Source organism: Stigmatopora argus, chromosome 7, assembly GCF_051989625.1.
Source record: "Stigmatopora argus isolate UIUO_Sarg chromosome 7, RoL_Sarg_1.0, whole genome shotgun sequence".
In the NCBI taxonomy this organism is placed as follows: Eukaryota; Metazoa; Chordata; class Actinopteri; order Syngnathiformes; family Syngnathidae; genus Stigmatopora; species Stigmatopora argus.
Genome location: NC_135393.1, coordinates 12,502,523 through 12,529,662, shown reverse-complemented (window position 1 = coordinate 12,529,662; position 27,140 = coordinate 12,502,523). Strand labels below are relative to the sequence as shown.

General features: G+C 38.9%; 2 protein-coding genes across 4 annotated transcripts in view; one reads left to right on the top strand and one right to left on the bottom strand.

Moving 5' to 3' along the window:
- The window catches only part of dlc1 (DLC1 Rho GTPase activating protein), a 64,174-nt gene extending 40,559 nt beyond the window's left edge, over positions 1-23,615 (bottom strand). The window contains exons 1-6 of one of the 3 annotated variants that reach the window (XM_077605810.1): positions 23,468-23,615; positions 22,478-22,606; positions 16,049-17,865; positions 13,201-13,335; positions 12,827-12,934; positions 2,300-2,330 (exon numbers count right to left, since the gene is read on the bottom strand). In XM_077605810.1, coding sequence (XP_077461936.1) covers positions 2,300-2,330; positions 12,827-12,934; positions 13,201-13,335; positions 16,049-17,824 — 2,050 coding nt within the window. In that variant the 5' untranslated portion in view covers positions 17,825-17,865; positions 22,478-22,606; positions 23,468-23,615. Of the gene's footprint in view, positions 1-2,299; positions 2,331-12,826; positions 12,935-13,200; positions 13,336-16,048; positions 17,866-22,477; positions 22,607-23,467 lie in introns of those variants that run through there. The other 2 variants (XM_077605812.1, XM_077605811.1) reach the window with 2 other exon arrangements.
- Positions 23,616-23,880: 265 nt separating this feature from the next.
- Positions 23,881-27,140, top strand: part of slc44a1a (solute carrier family 44 member 1a) — a 7,125-nt gene continuing 3,865 nt past the window's right edge. The window contains exons 1-6 of the mRNA XM_077605820.1: positions 23,881-24,137; positions 24,399-24,485; positions 24,973-25,115; positions 26,360-26,496; positions 26,739-26,832; positions 26,911-27,080. Coding sequence (XP_077461946.1) covers positions 24,114-24,137; positions 24,399-24,485; positions 24,973-25,115; positions 26,360-26,496; positions 26,739-26,832; positions 26,911-27,080 — 655 coding nt within the window. The 5' untranslated portion in view covers positions 23,881-24,113. The remainder of the gene's footprint in view (positions 24,138-24,398; positions 24,486-24,972; positions 25,116-26,359; positions 26,497-26,738; positions 26,833-26,910; positions 27,081-27,140) is intronic.

The following is a 27,140-nucleotide window of genomic DNA, read 5'->3' as shown; positions in this document are numbered from 1 at the left end:
GAGTAGTACTGGTTAAAAATGTTTTAGAACCACGAGACTAAATAATCCAAAATTAAAAGTGAAGTGCGTGTTTTGTTTGCACTTGGATCAGTTGAGCCACCTAGGGCAGGTTATTGTGTAATAATTATAATCAAAGAGGTGCTGGGGGATTATGTAAGGACAGAGCCAGACAAGCCACCACCACTAATTCCAGACTTGATAATACAGTTTTTGTTTGCGGGATTCTTTCCGAAGCTAGCATTTTTTTAAATTTACTCAGCCAAACATATGGAAAGATTGAAAAATAAGTACGTATTTAAAAAAATTCTCTACATTTGCCTTAACTCGTGAAAAATATGAAATATAAAGTATAGAGTCGAGGTGTTTCCTCTCTGTATTTACTTCACACATGAAGAAATACTCACGGTGGTTAAAATGTGCCTTTTACCATAACAGCAGATAAACATTTGAATGATAGCGTACACTTTAAGGTTTGGGCTTGAAATTCACATCCACATCAGCAACCTCTGAGACGTGCAAATGCAGGGAGGGCAATCATTGTTAGACCATATCGGGTGTGGAGATTATGGGGCTTCTTGGTGATTATTAAAGTTATTCCGTTGTCACGGAGATCTAAATTAACCATGAATACACAATTCTCTGATAGGGGTGTCAGGGGAACCTTTAGGGCATGGCATGTGATGTAACACTGTCACACACATGTCATTCCCAGGGAATTTAATGGTGATACAGAGAGTTCTTTGAAGTACCACAATGAACACTGGGCTTTGTGCTCAGTCAAGGCCCCCAAAATGCCACGACTGCCCAAATTACACCCCCCCATACTCCCATTACACGGAAACACCACTGATGCTTACATAACTGGCTTTTAGGAAGCCAGACTGATTGATTCACAGTACATGAAGTAAAATCATGGAATGACAAAGCTTTTGAAGTTGGCGCGGTGCTTGTTGGTCACTTTTGTCAAAAATATTCGGTTTTAAAAGGTAGTGCTTCGCTTTCTTATAAATCCACACACTAAAATGGTGTGCACATATTTTTGTGGAAGGCTGTCACAGCAAGTGGTAGTAATTACAAGGCGAGACAGCGCAATTGTGAGTGAAGACTCCCAGCAGGCTTTGCAACAGCAGGGGGCAATATTAAAGTCCCGTCCCCAAGTCACACCGCCTCACCAGCGTGTTTACAAAGGACTGACGACATGGCGGGATATTTAATGAACATTGACCACCACCAGCCACTTGTCTGGCCATGCATAGTTTGATGGCCTGGTGCACAAGCACTGCACGAGTGACTGAGAGAGTGGAGCCAAAGAGGTGGGAAACAGAAGGAATGCTCTCAAAGTCTGCAAAACAAATGACGTAAAGCATTGTGAGCTTTTGTCACAATGAGAAGACACTGACGGCCATTCAGCATCAGGAAGTTATATGGAATGAGAGTTGTGGTTCTACAGTTCAAGAAATTCTAGAAAAATTCAGTTGATCATTTAAAAAGGCATATGATGTTCAATGTCTTCAATTGTCCATGAATTTGCAATTCAAAGAAAACTTTCTGAAAAAATGTTGCAAAGAAAGGTTCACCCATGATCAGGTGTGAACTGAGCATAAAAATGTCATGTGCTTCACCTTTCTTTTATTAAATATGCTAAAACCAAAGTAGGTCAGGTCATATAAAATGCATATAAGCAAGTAGTAATGATAACTAACATGCGAGTGTTAGGTTTGAGAGTGTGTGACTCAGTAGTTTTCTTTATACAGTACATTTAGCATATACAGTAGTCAATTTTACAATATTTTTAGGACCCTGGATACCCCAAATTGAAAGAAAAGTGTCAATGTATATTTCTGCATAGTTGCTTTTAGGGCGTGTGTTGACGTTGGACCAGCGGAAAGAATTTAATTTGACTTTTAATCGCAGACAGAAATACATACAGCAGCTGAGTGAGATTTGGGTGGGAATGGGTAAACAGATGCAGGTCAAAAGTTTTGGGCATCAGGCTCGCCAACCAGTCTGGCTCTTATCTCAGAAAGGCGACAGGCTAGATGATCTGCTAGATGAGTCTGGGCTCTTATCAAGACTAGCATCAAGCCAGTCATCGAACCAGATCCTGTTCCCCTTCACTCCCACTTTTAACACTACGCCGATTACCCGACAGTGATATTAGAAAATGCATTGCAAATGCGCCTCACATGACAACAGACTGAGCACATCAGGACAATTTAAGACTATTCTGTTTTGTAAACAATAAAGGCAAGAAAAACATGTTCTAACGGATGAGAAACAAACCAAAAAAATCACTTACCTCCTTTTGCCTTCTTTGGAATTGCAGGAGTCTGAAAAAAAATGAAGAAAATGTGATGATAAGCAACCAAATCAAGCTTTGAGTAAAACGCAACTTTCACAACTATGAAAAAACATGATTTATATTTTCAAATATGGTTTTAGCTGAAAAATGACATTCAACAGGGTGATAGCTTTAATTTTTATTCTTCTTTTTTTCTACAAACATATTCATTCACAGCCACCTTAGGTCATAAACATCAAGAGACCTCTCGCCAAATGTTGCATCATTAAGACCCCAAGTGCAGCAAATTGTGCTCAGATTAATTTTTGGCGCAAGCAAATGTAAAACCGGAGCGTTTTGTCTGATACCATCGTCATTCTGGGAATGTAATGGTTCATGCTTGGGGTAAAAAAAATATTGCATAAACACAATGTTGAAGCAAAGAATAGAATTGTGCAGACATGTAGCCTGTCAAGGGCTGTGTGTGTGTGTGTGTGTGTGTGTGTGTGTTTAAGCATGGTGGGCAGCAGTCTGCTGGAATGCAGAGGTCTTTCTTGCCTCTGACATTTGACCTGCAGCTCCTTGGCTGACCCCCACACCCTGACCTGTTTTAATCCACACTCCCCTGGAAGAGCTCAGACTAGGCCAGGAAGACAAGGTACATTCTCCTCAGCATTTGCCTACTTTCTAAGGAAAGTGTAAAACGAATGTATCTTTACATTTATAACCAGAATCTACATCTACACAACATTGACCTAGTCCAAATGGAGATGTTTTTTTTCTAATGTTTTGATATTCACATTCATTCATTTATTTTCTGAGCGGCTAATTCTCACGAGGGTCGGGAGGATGCTGGGGATGCCATTTCCTTTATAGGTTGAATGGTTTTGATATGCCACAGGGGACCTGTGTGTACTCCCATTGTGATTATTTATTATTGTGGAACACCTGTGTTCTTTAACTGCCTGGATCATGTCTCATGTCTACTGGCAAGAACCGATAAATTGGGATTAGAACCTAATGTATGATTGGTGGCTGCTCCAAAAAAAATCTTATTTCGTTCAAATACTGAAAAGAACTGAACATTTTAATGAATGTTGTATCATTAAAACCACACTCAGACACTTAGTCCAGCAGTTTTTAAATTCTGTATATTTGAAACCTATGATCTAAAGTCATTTTAAAAAATTTCTTATGTATATTCCCCTTGATATGTAGGAATGCCTTGAGCACAAAAGAAAGTGCATTTTTTTTTCAAAACTGGCCCAACTCCATTTAATCTCTACATATTCATCCTACACACTGAAGTACAGCCTATCCTCATAATTGGAGACATCTCCATCATTTATATATTGAATAAACTACTACATGGATGACTACCAGAAAGAAATTAGAAGACAATAAAAAGCAAAACTGCAACCATGTGCCTTTTGTTTCTCCACTCTCAAGAGAACACTTATTTTAACCACCACAGCAATACAAGCATGTCAACCACTTGTGAGAATGAATACCATGACTTATGATTTGTTCTTATTCCATTCTTGTTTTCTAGAGCTGATTAGCTTTTGATAAAATGTTAACATTGGACAAAAACCATTTTCCCCCACAGAGACTAGAGTAAGCAGAAAAAGAGTGAGTTAACTTATGAGACAAATTTGTTCAATGCTATTACAGCTGCTGTTGAACGTGAGTGATGTTAACTGAGCCACAACTTGTCCTTGATACATTCCCCCCATGTATGTTCGGGTGTGTGCATAAGCTAAAGATAATAATAGTATTTTTACATTCATGCCTGATTAATATATCCAGTAAAAAAGACGTTTTCCCCTTTTGCTGTTGTGCGAAAAAGGATTCCTATACTGCCAAAGGTTTGAGGTTTTTTTTCTCTTCTTGCGTGTAGCTATAGCCATCTCTCAATGTGCTATGGCCAGTCAATTCCTTTGACTTGTCACCAATCAATCATTGGGCAGTGATTGCCATTCGCACCAGTCCTGAAAACGAATAATACTTCACATCACTGATGTCAGTCTTTTTGTCGCAGGACACATTGTAGCTATGGCATCTGATAAGTACGACTGCCATAATTTTTTGAATTATTGAATGAATCGCCAATTATGTTGATGCTGGAGCCTATCCCAAATAACTATGAGCACCAGGCAGGTGACATCCTGAATCTGTGGCCAGCCAATCGCAGGGCACAAGGAGACAGACAACCATTCATGCTCACACTCATACCTAGGGGCAATTAAGAGTGTCCAATCAGCCTACCATGCATGTCTTTGTAATGTGGGAGGAAACCGGAGTACCCCGAAAAAACCCACGCAGGCCTCGGGAGAACATGCAAACTCCACACATTGAGGGATCGAATTTTAGGAGTCAGGTTTTATTTGTATAGTGATGGCTGTTTTTTTCTCCACATGCTTGAAAAACAAATTAGGCCATTAGTGTCAATTAAAGTGCGGAGATGTGCCTCTATAACATTGACTTTTTGGGGTGCTTAAAGAGCCAATGGCCATGAATAAAGGTCTCCATATGGGAGGTCTGTGTTCAGCACTAACAAGACATTTGAGTTGTGCAGTTTGTGCCCTTACTATTGTGTAAACATCACACCACGGGTTGCTGTCACTGACCCATTAAGTCACTTGCACAGTTTAAATCTCCCCCTCACACACCTTTGTGTTTTCCTCATAATAGCAATTACAGTGAAATAAATATGAGTGAGAGGCTGCAGAGCCGGAGAGGAATGCGGATGAATGGGTACCAGTGAGTACCAGTGTTTTCATAGCACCATTGGAGCATATTTTCTTCATTTTTTACCCCACATTTCCCACTGAAATACCACAGAGTAGGTTGGTCCCAGGGGCGAGGTTGTTCCGGGCCATGTCAGGTGTCCACTGGGGAACTGTAAGCTTGCAAACTGCACAGACGTGTGTTGCCTCATTTACTGCCACTAATTTACTGGTAATAGGTAGTGTTTGGGCATAGGAGTTTCAGTATGTTTACTTTGAACGTGTGTGAACGTGAAATGCAGAGGAAATAGTTCCGAGTTATTAATAATCATGAGTTAATATCAGAATATTCCAAACATTTGTCACTTTGTTTTAATTTTAAAGGTTCTTTTGCATACGTAGATATCTTTTTATACATATTTTATACCAAATGTGTGTACTTTTATAAAATGTAAAATGGTTTAGATGATAACATTATGGATCCTGAAACAAATTATGTTAATTCAACGTAAAATATGTCTCTACTTACGAACAATCCAAGTTACAATACTGCTTCTAGAACCAATCAATTTTCTAGAGTTACCATTGTATTCTGAAAATAATTTAATCCTTTTTTTCTTGTATCTTAGCCAACTAGAAAGTCACCAGTGTAAATCAAGTCATCTTGTTGCTTTTACAAAACAGACCTGATTAGTTCACTATGTCTGAAGCCAACCACAGACTCTCACCCTCTCAACCCCCCCTTTTGCTGTGCAGCTGCGGTGTGGGTGTGCAAGTGTGTATATGTGTGACCACCCATGGTCTGTGCTGACCAAGGATTAAGGGGAGCTCAACCTAACCCAAACCTTTTTTTCGCCTCTGCATCTTAACACAAATGACCAAATTGGTACAAATGGTTGAGGTAAGCTATTGGCTCCAGGACAAAAAAATGGCCCATAAGTGTATAAGAGCGACTGTCTTTGTGTTTTGGAGTTGGTGGGAACACATGCATACACTTGTACGGAGTCCTTTGAGACGCTATCTGGTGCTCATTGGTTTTTTTCGGCATGATGTGCTCTCGTTCCCCCGCACTTAAAGAGTAATTCATTCCCCATGCTCTGTTGAAGCCCACGTACATGTGCAGGCGTGGGAAAGAATTTCATGTTACACTTCTCTTAAAACATTGCAAAGAAATCTTAACACACCTGCTCTCCTTCACTCATACCTTCACCCTTCAAATTTCAGTGATACATTTTAATGGCTTCCATATGTCACAATTGGTAGGAAGTGATGCAATAACTTCTAATCTAGACATCAGATTTACAATTTTGTATTCTACGATAAAACCAATAAGAACTTGTCTACACATACTCTGCCTCTTTTGAGGCAGATGCCCATTGCTGTATAGTTATGGATCTGTCCGAGTCCTGATCATTTTGTTTTCAATACTGTGACCGGATGCTGTCATTTAATTGGCATCTTAAAATCTGCAACAGTGGGCCTTTAACTCAGGATGAAAATATAACATAAAACACTCATTATCCAACAAATCTAGACTTCAAATTTTGATCATGGATACCAACAAATCGGGGAAGGATATAATACACGACTATATGCGTGTTGGAAAATACAATTAGTAATTGTAAGCAGCAGGATTCTGGTTGAGAAAGTTTCTCACAAGTATTTCGGGTTAGTCCTTTAAATGCCTTCAACAGCCCGTGGAATCCATCCATAGCTGAGACAATAATTTTTGTCTACCCTTAAATAAAAAGGGAATATACATCATAAATAATGCAGAGACAGCTGATGCTCTTCATACAATAAATATCTGGTACAATAGTGCTTTATATTTGTAGTGAGGTCGTAGATTTAAAGATGTATGCACTCTTGCAGTTGATTTTCAGAAATGACTTGTCCAGTACATTTAATGACAGGACAAATTACTTGACTAATGTATAAAGCCTTCTTACCACAAAAGCTCTAAAGGCAGTGAATTCATATTTAGTAAAAGGTTTTACCTATTTAAAATAGTATTCCAATGACCTCATCGTTCCTGTTCTGGGGAATTGATGAGTGCTTTGCTTAGCTAGATTTTATGATTACTGCCTGCCTTAGAATCATCAGGGAAGACATGTTCTCACCTGTCGGGGAGTTTTATTGATCGGAAAAAGGTGTTGTTAAAAAAAACAACAACAAAACTACAATTAGACACCTGCGTCAGTGTTTTACGAGCACCTTCCATTTCCGATTGTCTAATCTAGAAATTCAGAACTCAACAAACCACATATTTACCACCCACTTTTTGTCAAAGGATAACATTCATATTAAGGAAGTAAACACCCCCTTCCCTCACAAGGTGGAATTTGAGGCTGAGTGACCTGGGTTAATAGAGATAATCCTTATAATCCCAACTGCACTAACAATGCAAGATTGACAATTAGCCACTGGCTTTATTGGGAGAAAACAGAGACGGTTAACAACACAGACAGATTACATTTGCCTACTTGGGGAGACAAATGTGGTGGCACCACAGCAACTCACCCAATTTGGAGGAAGACTAGACATACCTGCATCCAAACGTTATTGCATTTACTGGGGTTGTTGTTGGAATTTAACAATGAAGACTATTCATTGGCTCTAACAATGCATTAACATACTGGTCACCTAGGCCATCAGTTAATAAATTCCTAGGTCGTCACCAGTCAACAAAAAGAAATGTTTAATTGTCTACTATTTTCTTTAATGTGAATATTGTCCTTTTAGGTAACTGTACATAGTATTTTAAGCACACATGTTGTTACTACCCCTCTCTTGATGAAAGAAAAGCTCAGGTCTTTGTGGAAATCAGAAAGCGCAAGGCTGGAATTTGCCAAGCTGCATGTCGAGAAGCCACAAAGTTAATGTTCTGTGTTATGTAGTTCAGTGTATGATTTACTCCCCTCAAAAGTGTTGGTACCCCTCTGTTAAACCAACAGTTTTCACAAAAATGTACAAGGTCTCTACTGTGAAACTTGGAGGGGATTCAGTAATGTTTTGGGACTGCTTTCTTTGCTCTTGCTACAGTGTGTTGAAGATGTGTATGGTACAATGAAATCTTAAAACAAGGTAGTCTCAAGAGAAATAGGCTTCCCAGTGTCATAAATCTTGGAGTTAGTTGCAGTTCATGCATCTTGCAACAGGATATTCGGTGGCAAGAGCCAAAACATGAAGTCTAGAGAAAACGTCCTATGACACAAATAATTCTATTACAGTAATTGATATTGCGCTTAGGGTTTTATAGTTTTTGTTGAGCCTTGTTTCATGATTAAAAAAAAAAACTGTAGAACTGACATTCTAAAGTTTTCTTTTGTTAGCATTAAGTGTTCTTTTTATTATTATTTTTAATTATTTACGTGGTCTCTGTGAGTATTTAATTCATTAACGCAGGGGTACAAGCATTTTTGAGCACGTGATTTTTAAAATATTGTATAATTGTTACTGACGTCAAGCGATTTTGTTTCTCGATTAGTGAGCCTCCCCTATTTTAGCACAACGCCTAACGATTCTGCAATCAAGCATTCAATCGAATCGCCATTTCTACAATCTAAGAATTCACTCACAAATAACTTAAATTTGCCTATCAATCTCTTTTTGAAAAAAAAAAAGTCTTGTGATGCGATGGTCTTCAGACAGGCCCGAAACCTCAGAATAAAATGTTCAACCAATTGGTCAACATATGTTAAACAAAGTTAGAATATTTGCTAAAAACTATATACAAGAGAGGCAAGTTCAACAAGATGCCAGTCAGGAAAACCGCAATCTTTGGTGTGAACCAAAGCCAATTAAATGTAAAAGCCAACAAGCCAGATTATAACGATGTTTTCATCGTTAAAAAAAGGGCTTTCTGATGACCAGATCCAACAATCATGCACCTCAAAGCACCTATAGTGTTTAAACGAGTTCCTGAGATAGAGTGAAAAAAGAAAGTGTACCTGTGTGTGTTAACACTTCTGGAATTTATTGCACTTCATTATCCGCAGGCTGCTGGGAGGGGTTCCAGATGCCTACCTTTTAGAGTCATCTAGAATATTTACTGTCAACATGTACATCATCCACTAACTATTTCATTTACTTTTAACAATGTCAGTAAAATAATAAACCTGGCCTTCAAATGCTTGACTCACTGTGTGCCAACACTACCAATTTGCGGTTGTTTGCAACAAAGCAGCAGAGTGATGTCTTAACACAGTCGGAGACATGATTTATTGTAAAAATGTCAAGTCCATGTAGCGCACTTAGGGAAGTAATTTAATCATCATTCCATGCAACACACACATACGGAGTACCCAGTAAACACATTTTTATATTGGACGTCCTTAAAGATGCTGTAAAGCAAAGCTCACGTGAGCAATTGTTGCACATTTCAGTATGAAGTTGTTGGTAGTAACGTCTTGTTTGTGGAAATAATACAATTGTACCCTCAGCCCTCTTTATTAGATTCACCTGCACAACCTAAACTCAGAGCTAGTGTAAGAGTTCCATTGTTAATTTGGCGTCTAAAGACAATAATTTTAACAGGTTGTGCCCTTGTTCTGTATTTTTGAATTGTCATCTTCTATGAATTGAATGTTATTTTAAAGTTGAAAAACATTTACTTTTTGGTTAATATTATTTTTGAGTTGTATTTCATGATGTCTTAAAGTGCTGAATTAATAAGACTGAGTTGAGTTGAGATTTGGGATGATGCAATTGGTTCAGTATCAATTGACCAAAGTTTTTATCAATGTTTGACACAAATTAGTTAAAAAAAGTCAAATTAAGAATTATTCTCTTCATAAATGCAAGGTTCTTGAGAATCTTAAATACTTGAGGAAATAATGAGGACAGTGAGTTGCACTATATTCGTATGTAAACAAAAAAAAACAGATTTTCTTATGGGAGTTCAATAGTTCAATGACGAAATCTGGTATCATATTCAGTACTTGACTTTTTGGTTTCACTCTTTCACACTCATTTTTTTACAGGTCTGTATACGTGTCCTTATTACAGCTCTGCTGAGCCGAGCGAGGAGGGACCTTGGGGACAATGACACCATGCAACGTGGCTTCAGGGACTTGAGTAACCACTGGAATTCAGTCCCAGACAATAAGCAGTGTTTGGATTCGTAATTCTTACCTCTTGAAAGCAGAGAAAATCCTAACATTAACATATCTAAAGCTGCATTTGTTGTTTACCAACAACAGGCATGAGGCAAAGAGAGTTCAAATTTGGAAATAATGGAAAGGCATCAAGCTAAGAATTTCACAGGGCCTTGAAAAGGTGTGGTTGTGACAAAGGATGTTTGGGGACTACGAGGCAACCAAACCGGAACACACAGGAAGGCCAGAGCACAGATCTGCTTGCGACCTTAGCACGCAAATCACAGCTCTTCCATTGTCCCCTAACTGCAGCCAGATAAAGAAGCGTCCACATACATAACCTACTGACTTTTCAGAATAAAATTAAAAAAAAAATCTTCCTTGCCAAAAGGTTAAAAGGACAGAAACATGGAGGATGAAGATTCACTGTGAAATTTCATCAACACTGCCTACAAAAAAGACCCTAAAGTGCAACATAAAGTGTCAGAATCCCTGAACTACATTTACAACCTAGCTAATATGTATTTATTTATTTCCAATTAGGCTGTCACTATCAAACAATTGCCAAATTCTTTATTTCATTGAATCATCGAGAAGTCCGATGCTGTCTCTTTGTTAAATTCTATGAGAAACCATTTGTTTTCTGAAAGTTCATGGATTTTTTTAATTGGGTTTTATTGCATCATCATCTTCATCATGGAGCAAAACTAGAATCCAAATCCCGCAAATTAAAGTAAAGTTCAGTCGGTTCTGTCTGTACTGCTTAGTGTGCGAAAGGCTCTGGTGAAAGAACACTGGTACACATTTGTGTGGGCATAAAAAAAAAAAAATCCCTGTTATGGAGTGTCTGGACGACGCCTGTTATGGAAGAGAATATGTCACCATATAATATGTGAGAGCCTTTGTTAAAAACCCATTTGCTGAGAACCACAATGCCTTGTTTAGTGTTACAACGTAAGGGATGCCGCATATCTCTTTCTGGTTAAAAACAAAACAAAAGAAAAAAACTTCAGCACATAAGGTGACTGATATGTTGTTTCCGACTGTAAAATTTAGAGGAAGGTAGTCAGGGTTCAGTAACCTCCACCCGCCTCTGTGGCTTGGCATATCCTTTTCAGCCGCTGACCTCTAAAAATAGCCACACAAAACAAATACTTCTTACACCCCACATAACTTGAAGTCGTCACTTTTGATAACATGTATGAAGCCTTAACCTCCAACCTTAAATGCCTCAACAATTGCTGATAGTGAAATGTCAATCAAATATATAAACTTCAAAATCCATAAAAAAAAGTGGGGTATGGTCAGATAAATTGTAATTGTTTACACAGGGGAACCAAATTTATGAAAAAAACAAAGCACCCGCTAAAAGACAATAACGTGGGCAAAACAGCACCATGAGACACCTGTACTATGTAAACACAAGAAACTTGTAAAAAAAAACAGAGTTTAAAGAATAGCAGTTACACACTGGGAATAAAACACCTGCTGTGACATGACATCCGTTTTAGATTAGCCACCAATTTGATACAAGAATAACAGCCACCTGTTTAGGCTAACAATAGACACTGGCTGTACTGGCAAGGGTTTGTTAATGTGTACCCTTTGACCCAGAGCAGCAAATAAATTCTATAATGTTTGCTGGGGGGAATGTTCACGCCTTAAAAACATCCAGTCAGATACTACCAACTCCTCACTTATCATAGTTTCATAACACCAACTGGTGCAGATATGTTGTCGGTATAATAATCACACCAAAGTGTTACTCACTGTGCCTCAGGGTGTCTTGGCCATTAATGGCACAAACATAAGTTATCTCTGCACAGGATGGAAGGAATGCTAATGCAAATTCGCCCTGACTCCAAGTGATAAATCATCATGGACACATTATTTTTCCCAGTAGATGCTCCAAATCTGGCATAGCACTTTGGGGGAAAAATGTCTCTGGTGCCATCTTTAAACTAAAGTTCAAATTCTCTGTGTTTAAATACTCTTCCCAAAACAACCGTTGTTTTGTGCAGGACTGTTTAGACCTATCAACTACGTTCTTCTGTAAGAACCACCAGTGTGCCACAAGCATATCATCTGTCAAGGGTATGCGATGAAGCCACCTTATTGGTGCGAAAGAGGTTGGTGGTTACCACACTTCAAGCAATGCAAAATACCGCCTTTTCAAATTTACTGCGGAGAGAAATTCCAAAACTGCATGTGAAAACATTAAAAGAGAACTCTTTAACTTTAACACAAGGACAGCTGCATAAATTTTTCCATTTCAAACTTCACTTTTTGCCCCAAAAAGGAAGGCTGACAAAGCCATTAAGTGAGCAACCAAAGGGGCTTGAGGAGGTGTGTCACACTGAAGTGCCTCCTCCGCCACTCCCCCTTTCCGTGTTTTAACTCTCGGACACCCCTTGACCCCTTTTGTTGGGGCGAACGGGTCTAGATCTCTGGAAACGGCTAATTATACTGTTTTAGTGTCTGCTTGGCTAAGCTTTAAGTATTGGTACATTCCGACAATTCGGAGACTCACTCCAAGTTGGACACAGTGAAACTGTTTTCCCTAAGCGCTCCTAAAACTTGAGCGCATGGGAATACAAAACCAGAAAAGGCCAAGGATTAAATACTAATATACTGCTTGAATATCTGCACAACAGTCAAAACATTTCTAACAAAGGGTTTTAATCCAACAAGCCTGTTATAAAATGAGAAAACTGACTTACGCCACTCTTAGGTTTTGCTCCAAGGGGCGATGGACTGCCTGAATCTGGCGCATTTGCATGGCCGTGCTGCATGATTGATCCTGCAGGTTCAGATCCCAGATCAAAGTCCTGCATTGATAAAATACAAAATCTCATCATGGGTTTTCCTCATGTTTAATCTACCATAATAAAATTGTTCAAACAGTATCATTATCACCACCTGATTATAAACAGCCATTCATCTTTTTTCCCTATGCCCCACATTAACTATTGAAATTACATGAACATATTGCAATTGTGATCTTTTATTGGATCAGCCGTGTGCAGCCAAAAAATAAATAATTTAAACTGCAGCTGAATCACAAAATTCAGCAACGGTATAGGCAGCAATGTACCAGTTGTCGTCGCCGACGGAGGGTAGGGGTGCTGGCGATGGAAGAGTTGACACTCAAGGCATTTTCAATTTCTTGGTCCAACTGGTCCAACTTCATCATGAGCAGCACCATCGAGTCCAGACGAGCATGGTCTCTCTGAAAGAACATTGTATCAAAGAGCAAAGTATCATGAAGTAAGAAATTCACTGACATGGTCAATTACAATGTATTTCACATATTCTTATATATTGTATCTGCATCTCAAATGTGTACCAAACCCAGTCAGTTGTAGGGCACAAAGTGCCAGACATTCTCACCCACAATCACTGCATATCATCATGTATAATTCATTAATTTTAAACAATGTTGAGATTTGAAGGACTGTGCCAAAAATATTTTGAATGAACACACAAAACAACATATTTAAAATAAAATAAAAACAAATTCGGAGACATTGCATTGTAGATCAAGAGCAGCAGCTGTGTCATGCAAGAACACCTGCCATGCTTAGTGCATTAATTCAACAGTGATGAAAAGTCTCAGAGTGACCCCAGGTGGTGGTCCTACTGTAAGGCAAGCTCCACTTTACAACTCTCTCTTCTCTTATCATAATATAATAAAAACTCTACAACAACAAACATCACCATTTTTTTTACAATCTCCACAAACGTAACACAAACGGCTTATGATGGTCAGCTCATAGGACAATAAAATACCTGGATCGTAATTTTCGGCAAAGTTAAGAAAGTATGGCAACATGTGAAAGTGATTTAACAGAGAGGTACCAACATATGTTTCAACATTGCAGGCCATACATTATTGCATTCACTGAAATTCCAGTCTGGTATGGTCGCACATGACCGTGTCGTGCCTCTTTACCAGAGTGTCACAATGAAACACTGTCAGAGTGAAACAATGACATCTTCACGAAGGCTTGCTGAATGAACAAATGCATCTGGCTAGAGAAAGCAACAACTGCAACCAACCACAGCAGAGTGAAAAACAAGTGAAGAGCAAGGTCTGGAGTTCTGGTGGTTTGGTTGCTCCTTTTTTCTCATCCTGTTACATTCCTTCCCATTTCCTGTTTTTTTTTTAATATGAGACAGTTCCCACACTTAACTGTTGGATACTTCCCTGGCCTTTCTTTGTTTGTATCTTTTAAAAGCACAAGACAGGACTGTCCTGTCTCCATTATCAAACTCCTGATTTGTCCTATTTAGATTCTTTTACCAACTATCTTTTACATGAAAGTAATTTTACACGGTACTAGGTCTTGTCTTTTTTTTAAGTCCTTATATCAGGGGTGTCAAACTCGGGTTGGTTCGCGGGCCGCATTAACGTCAATTCCATTTCATGTGGGCCGGACCATTTTAGATCTAATATTTAGAATAATATTTTTTTAATTGGATTAAAATAACTGGATCAAAAGCCCTAATAGTCAGTTTTTATATATCTAAAGCAATGTTTATTTGAGCTTTTTTTTCTTAGTCATGGAAAATTTCTTTTAATCATGTTTTTCATTTCAAATGGAAACAAAATATACTTTTTAATAATGTTCAATATTAAAGTGGAAAACGGAAAATATCTATATATTTATTTTTAGATCTTACAAAATGCGCTTTGAACTAAAAACACAAAATAAATTAAATTGGATTGAAAATATTGCAATGATTGATTTTAAAAAGGGGAAAATCACGAAATCTAATGTACATCTATAACCATTTGAATTTGATCCTAAAACAGAAAGTCGGCACTCATGATTTACTTTCTCGGGCCGCACAAAATGATGCGGCGGGCCAGATTTGGCCCCCGGGCCGCCACTTTGACACCTGTGCCTTATATCATTGCCGTTCCTGTAAGTTTCTAATAATTAAAAGCTAAACAATTATTCAACAATCTGCAAATGAGAGCAGTAGCAATGTACTAACAAAAAGTTAAGTCATTTTTTGAGAAATGACAACAGAAATTAAGACAGGCAGAAAAATCTCTTTTCTAGCCAAATTGTCGGCTGCCAGATAGATGACTGTTGAGCCAGATCAGCCCTGAGGTCAGGATAACGCTTTGTTGCTAAAACAAATAAACATAGAAACAAAGCCCAATATCAAGTTAATCTAAAGGCATTACGCACACCAGATGGGTTTCATTTTACTAATTCGATCCACGGCTACATGAGCCTTGTAAAATGTTTTCAGGAATTGAAGATCTTGTGCTGAGTTACACATCATTGATCATAAGATTCACGAGTTTTACCACAATCTCTTACTTTGTCTTCAACTTTTTTGACTCAAAGCAAACAAGACAGACTGAGATTTTCAGTGTGGACCAATGTGACGATATACAGCAATATAGGCTTATGCTAAATATACAATATGTAATATCAGACTGACATTTTCTTGTATATTGTACATTACAAATGACGAAATTGGGAATGTTGTTTTGCTTTTTTTATTGTAGCCTAAATCCATCTTTGGCATTTAACTGTGCCTGTTAAGCAGACCACAGAGTGCAAATATACCAGTGTACAATTATGCGAGACGCTTAAACCTTTCACCCTCACAATAACATGGCCAGCCAAATCTCTGTTCTCATATCTCCACATACTTGCAGGACTTTGTTTTGAAATAAATATCGGAGAAAGACAAATATTTCGTATATCAACACCCCGAAATGCACATGCAAAGATTTGGAAGCATGTGAGAGTGAAGTCATAATTTTCCAAGAAGTTTGCCAAAGTGTGGGACAGAAATAATTCATAGGCTGAGTGTCAATTTACTGAAAAGCATTATTCACTTAACCACTACCAGCCAATAACTGTCTCATAAATTGAATTTCAGTGGGATAATCATTTTTAAATTAGTTTCATCCTCACCTTCTTGATGCGTACTTTGACCACCTGTTCTTCCATCTGAACTCCAGACTCACAAGGACCATCAAAAACATCATTAACAAGGGATGTGTCGCAGAGAATGCCCTCCTGTGTGGAGTTGTTTATCTCTTCGATTCCCGAGTTGGCCGCTGTCGTGTGGCGTTCCCTCTGACCATCTGCCACCTCAGAGCCAGGTGACTCACTGAGGCGACCAGTGGCTTCGTTGCCATGGATTCCCTCTAGTGAGAGTGCATTGTTGACATCTGCTGAGAGTGGAAGCAGGTTCTGTTGATATTTTTCAGTTACTGCTAATTCATTAACTTCTTTGCAGCGGTTCATTTTGCTTAAATTCTTTGGGACAGGTGCACAGATATGTGTTTCAACCTGGTTCACCGTTAGAATAGTTTTCAATGATGAAGAAGTTTCATTAAAACCTTTGTTTGTCTGACTTCCAGCGTCCATACTTAAGTTGGCCTCCACGTCTTGATTAAAGCTTTTCTCTGTTAAGTCTTCTTCCAACCTTCTCGATCCTTGTTGCTGACATTGTAAAACATTATTGACTGAGTAACGCTGAACTTTGACACATATATCAGGTGATATGACTGACCCCAGGCTGACATCTTCAGATTTTTTGCTGCTTTCACCATTTCTACTTTCCTCCCCCTGAGACATTTTGACTGCTCTTGTTTCAGAATCCCGCTGCTCCACCAGCGTCTGGAAGGGTATTTCACAACCAGGGGCCTGATCCCATGCTCCGGCGGCGTCCCACTTTCCTTCTTGAATGTCTCTGGAAAGATGTTTGTATCCTGATTTTTCATTTAACGTTTCTGGGTTATTTGATCCAGTCAGTTCGTCATATAAATCTGTTGTCCAGGTTTCAATTGCTCCTTTGTCACATTTTCCTTGTCCGTCTGAGGTCACGACAGACTCTGCAGTTTTGTTAGCCAATGACATCACAAGAATACTATCCATTTTAAGGGGTGGTCTGAGCACACCGACATCCAAGGTTATCTCTGTGCCTGCATGGCCAGGGATGGAAATCACTTCCTCAACATCTGGGAGGTCATTCTGGGGTTCCCGTTGAGCGGCAGAGCACAACTTCAGGGTGGACTCTGAGATTTCATGTCTGCTGTAACTATCTGTATGTCCCTCCTTTGTGTGGAAATGCTTTGGACGTTTGCCAGGCTGTCCAGCAGCAGATTGTGACAGTGGAGGCCCATTGTTTGAAGAAATAAAGATGCATTGTTGCTCGTCACGAGAGATATGTGCATTTTTAAAGACATCGGCATCATTCTTTCTTTCACTTGCATCCTTACCGTCCACAGTTTTTCGAGCGCCGTTTTCATTTGCGCAGAATATAATGGGACTGCTTTTTTCACTCTGAAAGATACAATCAAAACGGCTTGCAGTGTTAAGGTGGTCTGTACCTTTTAGTGGCACAGCCAGGCATTTGTGAGGGCCGCAAACAAGCTTATTCTCTAGTGGAGCTTTAATACTGTTTGTAAACGTCACATGCTCCGAATGGATACAATCATGTTCTCCACAAGCGGTCACATCCCGCCTCTGAGGCAGCTCATCTGTGAGCAGTTGGTGACAGCCCTCCGGCAAGGAGGCGCACCTTGTCCAACGGCCATGCTTGGAGGCGGCTGAGATTCTCCAAAGCCCCCCACTGTCAACACCATAGCAACAGATCAGGTCCAGATCATCGTAGCTATATTGTAATCCTGAGGGGTGAGTCACATGATCCTCCCAACTTCTCTTGCGTATTGCTACTGGCATTATTGGTGGTGGCCAGTGCTAGTCCATAGGGCTGCTTCGGACTGAGGGTAAAATACAAGAATGGCGTGAGAAAACCAATTTAGGAATGTCACTGTAATGCATTGACAGCCAGGTAATTAAAGTTTCAAACATAAACAGATTCATTTGGTTACATTTACCCCTTTCTTTAAATCTCTTAAATTTACATTTTTTAGGAGTACAGTTGGCATGTTTGCTACGTTGGACGACTTATATCGATGTCCAAACCAAGTGATAGGAACGGCAACTGAAATGACAAAACTGCCACAAAATTAATATAGGTTTTAGTCTTATTTTGTAGCAAATTAACTGGCACTAACAATTATAAATATTGTACATTATAATTGAACAGGTTTCTGACTGTCAGTATATCCATTATTAAGACCAATGGATAAAAATAATATATTTTCACTAATCTCATTGTGCTAAAAAGTTGCTTTTATTCATTCATGATCCATACCGCTTATGCTCATAAAAAAGTATGCTTCGAATCATGCAATTTTAAAACATTATGGTCTATTTATACTGTCAATCATGAAAACAATCATCTCATCACTTCACTCTTCTTAATAATATTACCTGTTATTTCCTTAGAAGCCACACAGAAGAGCTCCAATTGTCATCAGCATGAATTGTAGAAGTTCAAAGTTCCTTCAGTTGGTCATTCAGCAAAAAAAACAAGAGTGACCCTGCAGGACCCAATACTTTGCCTTTTTTTCCCCCTTGTGAGCGATGACACCATTTTATGATATAATTATGAAGCCATAAGGACAACAGTAAAACATCTGGGGAAACCAACAAATTGGTTTCAGATCTGCTGGTCTGTCCGCCAAAAACGTGTGGAAGTCGCCTTTTCATTCATCCACTAAGTGACATCAGTACAATCTGAAGGAAATATGATTCTATATCCGTCTAAGAAGTTGTTGGCTGTCTTCAATTTGAGGTTTGTGACTGAAGTTGGTAGCTTCCATGTACAGCGACTGGCAGGCAGAAGAACACCCCAAAGACAGACCGAAAGCCCGGGAGCAGTGGAAAGTCAAAAGACATCTTCCATCTTGATCACATTAGTGTTTTTGCTGACGCTGAATGCAGAGAGCAGGGTGGTGTAAGAGGGGCTGGATTTGCCTTTCCCCACTCCTCCCCCTGGTCTTCTCCATTCGATCCCTCTCTCTTCAGGTCTCCTCCCCGCTGATTTTGACAGGGAGTTTGAGTCCCACAAACCCAACCCCCAATTTATAACTTCTTCAACATAATGAATGAATGTATTCACTATACTGCTTTTCATATATACATATAAACATTTATACTATATACATACATATATATTTATATATACATACATATATATTTATATATGTATATTTACATACATATATACATATATTTCTTTTGGGGGTGTTTTGGATTTTTTTTTAAATGGTCAGATTATTCAAACTAATTTGTCCAGATTACCATAAAACTTCACAAACAAAATGACTTCTTAGAAAGGAGATATATTATTGTGTTGAATTATATACCCGTACTTTCAAACAACAATGCGTCAATGTGGATTAGCTTCTTATTTTAAATGTCTACAAAGCCAGTAGGCAGCTAAGTGCAACAGCGACAAGGCATTCTGCGCCTCAAAAAGTCCATTACATTCTCTATAAATTGTGTCATCACAGAACGCCTGGTTACTGGTTCTTCACTTATCTCAAATGGTGACCACATTTATCAAGATCATGCAACAGAAAGAAAACAATGGGAACTATCCGGAAAACTGGAATAGAACACCCTCCGACTATGGCTGCAATCTCTGCCTTTTAACCTTATGGGTCATCCAGATGTGAGACGGATGATCTTTTTTCGGGGGTGTCTTGCTGGGAAACAGAGATTCTCAACTCTCAAGGGACACAGATGGTCGTCCTTAAAGGAAAAGCTTCAAGTTCAACAAGAATTCTCTGGAGTGTGTCACATGATGTCCCCTGCAGTTATTCCAAGTGCAGTGTAACGAAATACAGAACTGGTCGGCCACAGTGGCTTCAGTGTGGAGATGGCATCTGATTGAAGTATACGGGCCGACATGGACTATGACTCAATCCATCCACTCATTACCGCCTGTAGCCATCTATCTCTACATCTATAATTTAAAAAGCTTAAGCCTCCTTATGCCATTCAGACCCCCACAGTAGTAAACCAATGGATGTTTTACGAATGACCCACAACAGTGGTGATATTGAAAGAGGGCTCTTAAAGCCAATTTCAGCTCTTTTTGGTTTATGGAAGGAATCAATAGGGCACCATTGGCAGTATAGTGGTTCATACTGCTGAAATTATAACTCAGCTTCATTCGCACCTTATGGTTTTCCATCGGCAAAATTAGGCGCCATATGGTTTAGGTAAATTCAAGATTGAGATTGAAGATCGAAAAAATTTTTATACATTTTTTTGGTACTCGGACGTTTCGTCGAAAGACGTTTGGTCTCCGGACGTTTGGTCGACCGGACGTTTGGTAGAACGGACGTTTGGTCGCCGGGTTGTTACTGTTGAAACCAGCTCTCAAAATTATAATCATGAGAGAGAAGGATAGAGTGAGTTTAATATCTAAATATCTAATATCAAAATAGCAACAAAGTAAACTCTCTGTTATAATTTGACAGCGAGCGAACCCGGCGACCAAACGTCCGTTCTACCAAACGTCTGTTCTACCAAACGTCCGGTCGACCAAACGCCCGGTCGACCAAACGCCCGGTCGACCAAACGCCCGGTCGACCAAACGCCCGGTCGACCAAACGCCCGGTCGACCAAACGCCCGGTCGACCAAACGCCCGGTCGACCAAACGCCCGGTCGACCAAACGCCCGGTCGACCAAACGTCCGGTCGACCAAACGTCTTTCAACGAAACGTCCGTCACACATTTTTTTTCACCCTGCCCTAAGCACTACCAGTTACTACAGTTTTTCTGGAGTCGTACTCAGTAAAATAAGAGTGACATAAGCATATCTGTTGGCTGATTGGTGTAGGAGCACAGTCATCACCACATCATTATAATATTTGAGGATTCACAACTATAGATGTAAAAAGTTGACATGCGTGATACGTTTATCTGCATATTAGCTTTGGAAACAGATGCCACTTTTCTGCAGCAGTTCATTTATTTTCAGCCACCACTCTATAAAGACACTGCAAACTATGGTAGTATTTTGATATGGAAAAACCAACAGCAAAAAATAAGGTCAACTAGAGCTGTTAGTGCGCCATGCAACAGCAGGATGAGTCAGCTGGGATCTAGCCCGTGTGACCATGAACAGGATAGGGAGTATACAAAATGGATGGAGACTTGACTTGGTGAACCCTCCATATTTGGAACTCGTTTTAGGAGCTTTAATGCTACTCTCTCCCTTGTTTTAACTCTCATCTGATTGGCCAGTTTCCAGTGGCATCCTAAGAGGCAGTACATGCTGAGGCAAGAATGAATGATCATCACATGAACATCGTGACACCCATGACAAACTGGAATTAGCTCCCCACGACAGAGTCTAATGTTATTCCTCTTTTACAATTTCTGCTTAGATATATATGCTCTTGGTGTATTTTACTTTGCAGACTCTAATTTGCATCATTCAAGTCTTGAAAGGTTACACTTACGTCTGATTTTGATTTGTAAGGACAGCACATGGGAAAACACCATTGGTCACAAACATGTTTAAAAATGACCCATTTTTGATTCACGCCTTAATCCCTCGATGTTTAAACCATTTGGCTTCTTAAGAGGAGCAGTGATGCTCCGAAGGAAACAGCTTTACATTCCTAAGCACTTTAGTTTATTATTGGAAAAAAATACGTCACTCTAAATCACTGGCATTAAAAATCGTTTGCGAGAGAGTCTCCCCATGAAAGGAAAGTAGGTGACACCAGAGACCTCCTCTAAATGGTCTAATGGAGCCACAAAAGTTCTAATAGGAGACTTTTTCCCCCTCATTTGAAATTTCTTCTCACTGAGAATTGAACCATTTTCAAAATCTGTTGAATTAATCTTCCACTCAGGTTGGAACACTTCTCGATTATCCAATAATAAACAACAAAGGACAATGAGATGCCATGCAACAAATAAGCTAACAAGAAATCCTTGCTTACTGAACCCATGGGGGCTTTGGCCCCCAACCACTGTTTATGGTGCAATTCAGCGTGGGAACAGGAAGTAAAAGTTATTGAGAGGACTGACCATAACATTCTGGAGGCTAAAATAATCTAAGTGTTTTTTTGGTATATGTGTTTATCTGTATATGCATGTGTTGTTTAGTTAGATGAACGTGTCATTTACAGAAAATATTTTTTTGGAAGGCTTGCTGAGAAATGACGTAAGAGTCCCTGTTCCCTGTTCTCTCATTCTCTCTGTCATCCGACCAAAATCGAATACACATTTGGTCTTGTATACAGCACACAATTTTCCTTCCACCTGAATCTTACAGTAGAACAGCGTCACATTGGAATGTGCACAGATGTTTGCTTTCACAAAAAAGGTCAAAACAGATTCACATAGAGAAACTGAAAACACCAAAAGCTTTTCTTCACAACAAAATGTGTTAAAAAAAATACCAAACTGGTGTTCTGTGTGGATGCATCTTTGAGCTCATTGGGTTCAGAAACATTTACCTCTCACCCCCATCCAGGATTCAGGCAAACATGTGGTGTTGCTGGCTTAGATTCTTCCAAGGCAATCCAAGAAAATGTGTTGTCCTCTGAAACTCTTGCCAAAGCATTTGTGTGCTGTCACTTTTAAAACTACAAGAAAAAAAAATCAAGAGATGAATGGCGTCATTTTGATGTTAGTCCACATTTTGTTGCCAACTGCATCCTCCCAACGCCTGTTTTCACTCTACCATGTCATGCTCAGTAGATCCTTTCGTTCTGCAAGGTCTAATTACACTTGATAATGTTTCCATGCTAAAATGTAAATCACTATTCTCGGACACTGGTCATGCAAGCTTTTTTCTCCATTGAAGTCGACATAAGTTAAAAAATAAAGAGGAAAGAATGAATGCTCAAGAGTTCCCATTGTAAAATAGTAAAAATATTTCTTTGATCTAAGCACAATAGTTCCACACAGATTTGGCTAATTATTCATTTCAATCATTATTTTGTGCATGGGTAATTTATAATGTGAATCTAAAAAATACAGACCAGAGCGGTTTGTCGCCTTAGTAAATAGCTGCAATAACAACTCAGGGGCAGCAGGAGACGCCAAATTCTTATTACTACTTTGTCTAAATTTTACACTGTGCGTCCATTTAGTTTTAAACTATATAAATGGACACCGATTCTTTAAAAATCAAGACTATTAATCCATTTGGTTGAAAAGCTAAATGATTAAATTGGCTAATTGTGTAGAGGAGTTGCAACATCCCCATCGTCCCCACCCCAAGTATTAGAATATATACAGAGATAAAACAAGTTTTACTCTCATATGCCATGATTAACATTAAAAAGATCACAACAAGGATTTACCACCGTGTCAAATCGGTTATTGTTGATCTTAAAAACCCACAATTTCAAGTAAATCATAACCTTATTGCCTCTCAGACATCGTGTAGTTCACCTTATGTTATATATTCAACTCTAATGGTGGAAAATTAGATAGATTACCTGGGTGATACATCCATCTCTGTTTCAGTTTTCAGTCTACTGGCAGTACCAGGAAGAACACTTTTAAAACTGTTTTTTGGAGATACTTTCAGCATTAAGAAGGGATCGATTATACAAATATATACAGCGTCTTTTCACCTCAGCAAACAATTTCAATTACCGCACGTGATGTCTGGATTAAAATCCATCACATTTTGCTGCATTCCCAATACTCGGAAATTTTCTATTCATATAAATCAAAGCTTTTTGTGACGTTGCTTACGTATGGCTTCCTACATAACAAATAAAATATTTCACATAACGACAAAATACAGGCAAAAGGTTTAATTTTAAGATTTGATTGTGAATGTAAAACCTACACTACGTGAACGTCTAGGGTAGCGAGTGTTGCTAATTCCAATATTTCTTCTAGCCTTCGAACGCACCATTTTGAATGTTGTTTTCTTCCGCCTTTACCTGAGGGAAGTTAGCGAAAAATGACGCCCTTTGCTTAATTCATTGTACTTACATGTAAACTAACACTAAATAGAGTTTTAGAGATGGAATGACATTAATCTGGAAACAAAAAAACCGCAATCGGAGCAAAAAAGAAGCCACGCCGAAAGTTTTCTTTGTCTGATCGCCACTGTTGTTGTTCCTGTCTGAAATGGGATGTTGCAGCAGTACGGAGGTATGTTCGCCATAATCATGGAAAATAATTGACAATGTGAGCGATAATACATGGTGTATTACATCCAAACGGTGGCTCACGCCTGGCTGTGTGCGCGAAAGAACAATTCACGTCACTTTTCAGACAAAGGCTGCTTGTTTCTCCAGCACAGCCAACGCAATAAGCGCTCGCAAACAACCATCGGGCGTGACACGGCGCCGTTCCCCCGAAACTAAAATAGTCGAGAATTAAAACTTTTTTTGTCTTTTCATGTCTTGGAAGAGTAAACGTGACTGGAGTCCGCTAAAGGAGCGCAGTTGTACGGACATCCCATGGCTCATACTCTTCACGCTCTTCTGCATCGGAATGGTACGAGTATGATTTTTTATTGTTTTTATGGGAATTTGACAGTGCAATATTTCTTTTGTTGTGTCCTCACTGTACATTCAACCACTCTGTGATTGGGATCAAAACACAGAAAAAGAAAAACCCTTTCTGAGTCTGATCCTTTTTTCATGGAAACAACAACAGAGAACAACATCTGATCATGACAACCATATTGAATAGAAAAAAAATGACATAATCAGTTGGAAAAGGATTCCCAATGACCCTTGTAAAGAATTTGAGTCAATTTTAGAGTACAGATAAGAAGATAAAGTAATCATCAAGTCAGTGTCCAGTGATCAGAATGAGGTGTCAGGGAAGGGCAACTAAATTGCATTGTCGTGTGTCTTGGGAAACATTGTTGTAAATTCATTTTGCTAAACACACTTATTGATAATGACCCGATTTGGTTTGCAGTGAGGATGCTTGCATTCCTTATTTCATGTCTTATTGTTGCATGTGATTCACGCAGGTTTGCATATGTGGCTTCACCATTGCCACAGGAGCTGCCTCCCGACTTATATCAGGATATGACAGCTATGGCAACATTTGTGGTCACAATAACACCAAGATCCAGGATGTTGAGCTCAGTGGCCGGAATATGCTTGAAAACAAGTGGGTTTACTGCATTATTCAAATCAAGATTTTTTTTAAGCTTGGTCTGGAGTTTATTAATCTGTTTTAAATCACCATTCAGTGGTTAATCATCCAATTTATGAAACAAGGTGTAAATACTATTCCTCTTGGTTCCAATGTTTGCATAATGTCCTGGAAAATGTATGAAATGACAGCTTCTGGAGGAATAGATTTGAAGATCATCCATAGTAGGATGCATTATAAATTCCAAGTATACTAAACTGCACTGGACAAACCACAGTTGTCTGCATTAATAATGGGATACTAAGGATGTCGGTGAGGACGTTACGGAAGTAGATAACCCCAAATTGTCCGTAGTTATGGATGTGGATAAAGTAGTTGTTTTTCTGTTAGTTAAACCAATTTGTCATTAAGCTTAAGATTTCAGACACAAAATATTGGGAAGTTTTGAAGCAGGGTTGTTAAAAGCGACACGAGTTTTATGTAATGCATAAACTGTCATGCAAATGTGAGAAAAAAGTTCATGTATTGTAAAACTTTTAAAAAAAGTTAACTAAAAATCATCAACTAGGCATTCAAACATTGGCTTGGGGCAATAATTTACAGTAGTACAATTTCTAATTGGGAAAAAAAGCCCTCGGGACAGCATGGTTGCTTGTGTGTTCTTGTTAACATTCCTGCCATATCCAAATGAAAGCAAAAACCAGATTAATAAGCGCACCTAATTTTTTTTTTCCGTTCTCTGAAAGTACTTGAAAGTTGTGGTCTTTTTAATTTCTGTGGGTCGTAGTGTTCTGGCAGAATTCAGCCTACAGGCCCAGTATTGCTCAAACAATGGCGCCTGGTTTATTGATGTTGATTTTCCACCAAGTCTTTTCTGCAACAAAGAAACAACTGTGCAGCTGGGAAGCAAATGCCCCCGTTTTTATTTTTGCCTTCACTTCAAGGACAGTCTTGCATTCTAATGACCAAATGGGCTCTTGTTTTAAAAGCGTCGACTAGGAGGACCCCTTGGAATTTCAGTCCGCATGAGTCAATTGTTGGATTTTTCTAACAGAAACTTGCAAGCCAATCAGAGAATGTGGTCCCCACTATCAAATGAAAAATAAAATTAAATAGTTTTACTATAATTTAAAGGTGTTTTTGGACCAGATATTTAGAAGGCAATTGTGTGCTTCTATTATATGTAACAAGACAATGTAATAGTAGCTTTATCACATTTAATTTAATTTAATGAACATATCTTTCTCTATGTCTCTCAGGTATGTATTCTTTCTGGACCCTTGCAATATTGATATCATAAACCGGAAGATGAAGAGCATCGCTTTGTGCGTCTCTGAATGCCCAGCTACTGAACTAAAGACCTATTATGATTTAAAGCAGTTTGCCCAGAATAACGGTGAGCTAATGAACACTATTTATTTCATTTGAGTTTAATGTATAGTTGACATGGCGCTAAAAACAAAGCATCTCCAGCTAATATTAATTTAGTAACACTTTCATACTGCTGCCAACTTGCCACTTAATAACTAATTCAACCTACAGTGCTAACCGTCCTTTAAATATCTTTACCACTATTATTTTCTTAGTAGTTTTGCTCTTAAATTATTTCAATGATATAATCAATGTCTCTTTTCTTAGGATCTGCACTCTGCTCCTATGATATCAGTCCAACAAGATACCCGGGCCACTCGGATCGATTCACCAAATGTCCCAAGCTCCCTGTTGCACCAAGGTGATCAAAATATTCACATTTTATATTCAATAAGCTGCTTATGGTCCGTTTTCTAAATTGAATGATTCTCCTTTCCAGTAAATCAGTACCACTGTTTCGCCGTTGCATACCGGCAGACGTCAGCTGCTACGCAGAATTGGCCCTTTCCTTTTTTACCTTCATTAGTGACAACAATGTTTTCCGCCGAGTTGTCGCGGGAGTGATGGCCAGCAAGGACATCATTATTGGACTTTGCGTGCTGTCTTTAGGTGAAACATACACACATTTGCATACCCTGACATCTGGTTTCGAACTTGACATTATATTTG